Here is a 7,513-nt window from a genome sequence, read left to right as displayed (position 1 = left end):
CTGATTTGGCCTCACCAGGGGCCCAGGGGTGGAGTAGGGAATGGGCAATTCTCCCCAAAACGGGTCAAACATTCCACTGCTTTCAGGTTCCAGGCACCTAGAGCAGGCAGTGCTAGGGCCTGGTCAAATGGAAGGGTCCACAGTTTGGCCCAAAGGCAACCCAATTCCAAACTAAAAAGGCAAAGGAAACATCTGGCTGACTGAACAAAATACACCTAAGGGCTAGATTAGCTCAAGGGTCATGAGTTCGAGACCGGAGCCAAATCTCCTGCCAGGCCTGAAGCGCGGGCTAAATTCTGTGCGATGGGGGCTCAACTCCAAGCAGAAAGAGTCTCCTAGCCCTGCGCAGCTCCTGCGTCTCCCTACCTTCCGGGAGCTGCCCCAGCCAAACTCTTCAAGCTGCTGCCTAAAGCCTGGGTTGGGGTTGGCGATGGGCCGGGTGGCCTTGATGGCTTCAAGCACGTCCCGCCAGCCAAGCCCCGTCACAGTCATCACATATGCCGTCACGATGGTGGTACTTCGGGAGATGCCTGCAAAGCTGGGAGACACCCCCCACCCCCAACGCCCAGGCTTCAGGGAAGGTCCGCTCTCCTCCATTCCCTGCCCCCATGCCCTGCCCCCAGGCACCCGGTCTCCACCTCAGCCCTCCCGTCCTTTCCTCCTGAGCTCCCATCACAAAGAACCTGCTAGAACCTGCTAGAAGATACTCCTTCTGCCAGGAATATCCCCCTGGTACTCCCCAACATCAAAAGCCCGAGTGAAACATCACTTCATTTCACCCACACACATTTCCTGACCATCTGTTATTTTTCAGGTACTGGGGACGTGGCGGGGAATAACTAGACATTGTGTCTGCCATCCTGGGGCTTACGGTGTGGTTGAGGGAGACAGACATTAACCAGGGAAACAATTCAGGGGTGATAACTGCTCTGAAGATGAGTCCAGGGGCTAGGAGATCCTATAGGAAAAGGTATTAATCTAGTTGGGGGGGATTAGGGAAGGTAGTGCCATCAAGCGGAGTCCTGAAAGATGGGTACAAGTGGGTCAAGAATGTTCTAAGCAGTGTAGGAAGCCCATGGGGCAGGGGCTGGTGGATGTGAAGTGGGGGAGAATTAGCCAGTGCATCTGGAGTGAGGGAAGGAGGGGATAGAAGGCAACAGATTGGAGGACTTGCTCCTCCATGATATGGGCTCTGGCAGAGCTGCCCTGAGCCCAGCGCAAGATAGGTGCTCAGTGGAAAGTTAAGGGACGAATGACATCAACTGGTCCAGGGGCCGTGGAGGACTCAGGGATCCTGTCTCCCAGCCCAGGGTTCCTGCTCTGCCCTATTCCCTCAAAAGCCAAGAGAGGAGGAGAGGGAGCCAGAACTGTTGGAGAATGTTGGGCTACCTTGGTGACCTCACCTCTCCCTCCTGATAGCCCAGCAGATCAGCATTCTTTTCCCTATTTTACAGCTGGGGAAATGGAAACTCAGGGAGAAACAGTCCTTTGGCCTTGGCCACATGGCTGGTAAAGGACAGAGTCCTGGTTGGAACCCCCGATCAGCCTCCGTGAGACTACAGGTGGCCTGTCATGTACGGCAACAGGCTGGAGAAGGTCCTCATTCCCCAGAGGTTGAGTGTGGCTTTGGGACGGAGGACAGCCCCCTACTTCCTCCCCTCATTCCTCTCTTAACTCACCAGTGCACAAGGCAGTTCCCCCCATTGAGGCGGCAACAGTGGATGAAGTTGATACATTCTTTGAAGTGCTTTTTGCTAGAGAAGAAAGCAATAGGGTAGGGAGCATGGGGGGGGGCAGGTCTCCTAGGAGTTGTCTCCCTCCCCACTGATGGGATGTCAAGAGGCGTGGGTCCTCAGGTCAGCCAGCTCATGCGGCGAATAGGGGCCAGGATTATAGTACACGTGGAGTTGTGTGTGACGCAACAACGGTGGTATTTCAGGCAGTCAAAGAGGCCAATAATGAGAAATCTCACCACCGAGGCAGGAGTACCTCTCCAGGGGGTCCCATGGATCTTACTATCATATAGAAGGTTTATCTTGATCTTTCAAGGAAATGGGTGGGAGGAGACAGAGAAGTCCCACTCCTCTGGGGTCTGCCATCTGATCTTTGATCCCTCCCAGAGAGGGAAAGCAATTTGTGCACATTTACACAGCAAGTAAATGGCAAAGCCTGGCTGGAGCCCACAGGTCATAACTGCAGGGCTAGGAACTGGCTGACCTTGACCGCTTCAAATCTGCTGGGGCGCCTGGTCCTGACACAGGATAGTGTCTCCATTTCACAGCTGAAGACACTGAGCTCTGGGAGATTCAGGGCCTTGCCCAGGGGCTTTGGCAATGGCATGGCTGAGACAGAGTCAGACACAGGTCTGAGTGACCGCTTGTGCTAGGGTCCCCAGGACAGCTTTCTGGGGTAAGTCCTCTCTGTGCTCCCCCAGACCACCTCCCAGCCTCCCTACCACCACCACAGAAGGCAGCTGTCTGTCCATCTGTTGGTGCATCCCGAGAACTTACATGGGTACCTCAGGGGTGTCCGCCACAGGGATGCGAAGGTAGGTTATGTCCTGCAAGTACAAAACACACACGGGCAGTGGGGGGCCCTTGGCTGCACCCCTGACCCTGGCCTGGGCTGCCCAAGCACCTCGTGATCCCAGGCCAGTTCCTGGCCGTCTCCAAGCCACTGTAGACCTCTCTGTCCAAAGAGGGTAGATAGCACCCCTGTGTGCCTCCCAGCTCTATCCAGAACCTTCTGAGAAGATGGTATCCTATCCTCATAAGGTGACTTGGGCATGAAGACTTGATAAAAAGGATCCAGGGACCTTTAATTTAATAGGTGGGAAAGGGCCACTAACGGTAAGTCTCCTCCAAATGAGGATTACGAAATCACACCATAAAAAGGGCAAAACAGGGGTGCTTGGCTGGCTCAGTCCATAGAGCATGCGACTCTTGATCTCGAGGTTGTGAGTTCAAACCCCATGTTGAGCATAGAGATTACTTTTTTATTTTTATTTTTTTATGTTTTTTATTTATTTCTGAGAGAGAGAGAGAGAGAGAGAGACAGCATGAACAGGGGAGGGTCAGAGAGAGAGGAAGACACAGAATCTGAAACAGGCTCCAGGCTCTGAGCTAGCTGTCAGCACAGAGCCCGATGCGGGGCTCGAACCCACAAACCACGAGATCATGACCTGAGCGGAAGTCAGACGCTTAACCCACTGAGCCACCCAGGTGCCCCGAGATTACTTTTTTTAAAAAGGGCATGGGTGCCTGGCTGGCTTAGTCAGTTGAGAAGCTCAGTTTCGGTTCAGGTCATGATCCCAGGGGCGTGGAATCTAGCCTCGTGTTAGGCTCTGTGCTAAGCATGGAGCCTGCTTGGGACTCTCTCTCTTCTCTCTCTCCCTCCCTCTGCCCTTCTTCCCCACTTGTGCTTCCTCTCTCTAAAAAATTTTGAAAAACATAATAAAAAATAAAATTATAAAAAGGGCAAAACAGATTTTATTATCTTGAAAAGAAACAAAGACCATGAAAATAAGTTTATATGGCCCATTAATCATGGTTATCAAACAATATGCTAATGATTAAAATAATCAAGGGATGAATTGCCAGTAATTTTCCCCAACAAACTTGCTGTGAAATCCTTTACTTCATGCTTAACCTTCACACAAGATCATAAAGATGATGTGTGCTTGAGAATCACTTTTCTCAAGGACTTCTTGTAATCCTTTGATATTTAAATGACTCTTCCAGTGCCAGGCCCACCACCAGCCACAGGCTAAGGGACCCCAGGCCAGATCTTCATTTGTTAATGGCCTTGGGTGAGCTTCCAGCCCTTCTCTGACTCACTTTTCCCAAGGTCACACCATCCTGCATCTTTTGCAAGGTTTGCAATTTCACTTTGCAACACATTTGGCCTTGGGATTGCTTGCCATTATCAAACTCTGGCTGGTAAATAGTCGGGGAGGCAGGGCTGCCTGCGGGAAGAGGGGAAGGCGGTTGGAATGGGGACTCATTTGGCAAGCAGTCGCTTCATTAGTCAATCTATTCATGACTTGACAACCTTCCCTGTGCACGCTAGTGACTGCGTACTCCAAATACTCCAAAACAAGCCTGCCCTATAAAGCAAGGTCAGACTCCACTGACCTGGAAACTTCTTGTTTGAATGACACCGAGAACCACAGATTATTGGAAGTTGCTCTTAGAGACCATCAAATCTGACACATGGGGACACTAAGGCCCAGAGAGGGAGAGGAAGCTGTCCAAGGTCACACAGCAAATCTGTGACAGAACCTGGTTGGGACCTCAGCTCTCCAGAGCCCTTTTCCACCCACAGTTCTTCCCCATTAGTGGGCGACACAGACTCTAACAGATTAGGGGGAGGGGGCTCTGTTTATGGGGTAAGAACACGAGTCGCTTTGTTATATCAGCTGTAAGTTGTTGGCTGTTCTGTGGTTCTCAACAACTCAGTGAGGTAGGAGCAACTGAGGCTTGGAGAGTCTGAGCACTGAAGTCCTGTGCTCAAGATTACGGAATAAGTGGTCTGGATTTCCTACTTTTCTCGTCTGGTTTGGAACTCCCTTACCCCCTCTTTTCCAGGACTCCATAAAACCAGTACCAACCCTTCTGGTGGGGGCTGGGCTTTACAATGTGCCAAGCATCTGCACCATCCTGCAGCCCCTTTGCCTCCTCACAGCAACCCCTCTGGGGGCTGACAGGACTGAGGGATCAGAGGCCCAGAGAGCTGAAGTCACAGCTCAAGATTACACAGCAAGACACAGAGCCCGGAATCATCCATTTGTAGTCATCCATTCAGCTGGGCAATGGGAAACCCCATGTAGGGTCCTCTTTAAGATTCAGGGTGAGGCCTCTGGGGTCAAATGGTCAAATCCTAGCTCCTTAGCTTCCTGAACGTGTGGCCTTAGGCTAGTTACTTCACCTCTCTGGGCCCTTAGGTGCCAAATAGGGGTCAAATCGTGATGCTAATGTAAAACGAGTTAGTTTTTAATGGAATGACCTAGAATGGGTCAGGGAGGTAGTATAGGACTTGGCACATAGTATGATAAATGGGTGTCACTGGGGGGAGGGGTCTGAAGCCCCCCTCCCCACCTACACAGGGCCCAAAGATGGGGGTAGAGAGTACCTGCAGCAGAGGCTGGGGTGACTCGTGGATGGAGATGATGTGTGTGATCTTATTCCGGCCCAGCTGGTCCGGGTCTTTGGCATCTGAAAGAGACAGGATGCCTGAGCCAATCTGGTGGGCGTGACTTACGTGGCATAACAGGTGGGAGCTCATCGCCCAGCTCCCTTCCCTCCTCTCCCCCTCCACTTTGGCCCACCCTCTGCCAGCTCCCTGCTCCGTGGCCACCTCTTGTCACGCCCCAGCCATGACAGGTCCTACCACACCCCAGCGCTTCAGTCTTGTCGCTGGGGCACCCACAAGTAACAGCCCCGCCTCTTCCCAGCCTTGCCAGGCTGTTCCCTTCCATGGCAAACACCCCTCCCTGGCATATCCTTGATCCAGCAACTCTTATTTCCAGGAATGCCGTCTACAGAGGGGGTCGTGCACACAGGAAGCTGTGTGTAGAGGGTGATGTTCTCTGTGGTACTGCTTACAACAGCAAACACACCGGAAATAGTTAAAAAGTGGATAAATAATGGTATATTCTACTTGGATACTGTGCAGCCCATTGAAAAGACCTCTGTGTGCTGATGTGCCCACATGTCCACGATATATTATTAAATAGGAAACAGGTTACAGAACAGCATGCGAAATAGGTGTCCATTTGTGTTTTAAATATTATATCTGTATCTACAAAGATCTATGAAAACTGGCCCAGGGATAAACCTCACGCTTCTATTAGTGGCTGTTTCCAGGGGCCAGGATCCCAGTGTGTGCAGATCTTTGATCATTAGAATAAGTTAAACGTATCCCCTCCTTCTCCAAACGTCTACTTCATTCAACACAGTGACTGAGTGCTTACTATGTGCAGCCTTGGCTGGGCATGAGAGTGTACGGGCACGGGGCTGCGGGCTTAAAGAGGTTTCAGAGCTTACTTAGCCTAATACTCTGAAATCAAGTGGCATGAGCTGCTGAAGGGCCTTCCGGGGAGGAGGAGATCAGATTTATGAGAGTGGAGCATCTAAGCCGTTGGGTGGGAGGGGTGCAGGGGCGGGGGAGGGGGGAGGAAACCTTGCCCCTGGCGCACATTCCCCGCTCTCTCTGAAGCATGGACACGTGTGGAGCCTCAGGATCGGCCTGCCTCTTAGCACAGGCCTGGGACAGGTAGAGTGCCACGGCCTTGGGAAAGAGGGGATGGTGCTCGCTACCAAGTTTCTGAGGTAGAGTCTAGTCTCCAAAGACCGCCCCTCCATGTAGAAGGTTCGGGTGGGGTGGGGAAGGCTCCCAGATTCCCAGCTAGAAGCAGCACCCCCAAACAGACGTCAACTCAGAACCTCAGGGCTGTAAGGGCCCTTAGAGGGTGAGTGGACCCTGTGCAGAGGGAGAGGCGGGGGCTCAGAGCAGGTGCAGACTTGCCTGGCATGTGGCCGGAAGGGCGGTTCTGAGCCCTCTGCTCTGGGGACACTCCCCGCCCACATATCCCTTAGTCCTCATGAGCTCCTTCTTCCTCCCCGCCTGGCATTGCTTCCCTGCCCCCGGCCCCATTCCTGAGCCCTTCCAAGGTGCGTGGGCCAGAGCATGAATGGTGGACACAGGCCTGGGACAGGCAGAGTGCCACAGCCTTGGGACAGTGTGGGCAGTGCTCACCAATGAAGTTTCCGAGGTAGAGTCCAGGAAGTACCTACAGGAGAGACAGGCTGGGGTCAGCGGGGTAGGGGTGCATGCCCTGCCCACCTGGCCCTTGGGGGGCCCACAGCCCATCTCTCTCCCATGAAAGGTGTCTGGACCTCAGGACTCAGGGAGCTCCGTCCTGGGCCTGGACTCTGTGAGAGGGGCCGGCGGTGGCAGGAGAGGGGCACAGGGGAGGCTAGCTTGGGCAGGGGTGGGAGGAAAGGCGGGAGGGGAGGAGGATCACAGAGGAGGGGGGCCAGGGAAGAGTGGACTTGCCAGGTGGGGGGAGGTCTGAAGAGGGAGGTGGGAAGGCAGGGACGGGTGGAGGGTCACGCAGAGGCGGGGGGAAGGATGGAGAAACACCAGGGAGAGTCCAAAGAGTCAGAGACAAGGGAGACAGAGACACCTGGAGGCAGGGAAAGAGACCCAGAGAGATAGTGTGTGGGAGTGACAGAAAGCCACAGAAAGACCCAGCAAGAAATACAGAGTCACAGAAACAGGTAGAGACAGAGACACGGGGAGACCAGGCCAGAGAGACACAGAAAGGCAGAGATGTAAGCAGAGACACAGGGATGCGGGGTCAGAGAGGCACCGGAGATAGAGATCCAGACACACAGAGCGTCAGGGAGAGGGCCAGAAGGTCAGAGGCGGGCGCAGCGACCTGGGCAGAGCCTGCGCCGCGGCGCTGGGGGCGGCCAGGTGCGGGCTGCGCGATCCCCGACCCCCTACCTTG

At 53.7% G+C, this 7,513-nt stretch overlaps 1 protein-coding gene across 1 annotated transcript; it reads right to left on the bottom strand.

The window, feature by feature from the left end:
- Positions 1 to 222: 222 nt before the first annotated feature.
- Positions 223 to 6,870, bottom strand: DUSP15 (dual specificity phosphatase 15). The gene is made up of 6 exons (XM_077769383.1): positions 6,844 to 6,870; positions 6,757 to 6,790; positions 5,131 to 5,213; positions 2,511 to 2,560; positions 1,680 to 1,754; positions 223 to 538 (listed from the first exon to the last, which is right to left on the bottom strand). The coding sequence occupies exons 1-6, from the start codon at positions 6,868 to 6,870 to the stop codon at positions 223 to 225; spliced, it is 585 nt and encodes a 194-aa protein (XP_077625509.1).
- Between the last annotated feature and the right edge of the window lie 643 nt (positions 6,871 to 7,513).

Source organism: Crocuta crocuta, unplaced genomic scaffold, assembly GCF_008692635.1.
Source record: "Crocuta crocuta isolate KB4526 unplaced genomic scaffold, BGI_CrCroc_1.0 scaffold445, whole genome shotgun sequence".
In the NCBI taxonomy this organism is placed as follows: Eukaryota; Metazoa; Chordata; class Mammalia; order Carnivora; family Hyaenidae; genus Crocuta; species Crocuta crocuta.
Note: the sequence above shows the minus strand (reverse complement) of the source record. Positions and strands in the feature narration are given on the sequence as shown.

Coding starts and splice junctions, on each gene's coding strand:
- DUSP15 (XM_077769383.1), bottom strand. CDS start 6,870: ATGGGCTGTGGGCCCCCCAAGGGCCAG. Junction 6,791..6,843: donor GTGGGCCCCCCAAGGGCCAG/GTGGGCAGGGCA, acceptor TCTCTCCTGTAG/GTACTTCCTGGACTCTACCT. Junction 5,214..6,756: donor CTACCTCGGAAACTTCATTG/GTGAGCACTGCC, acceptor TGTCTCTTTCAG/ATGCCAAAGACCCGGACCAG.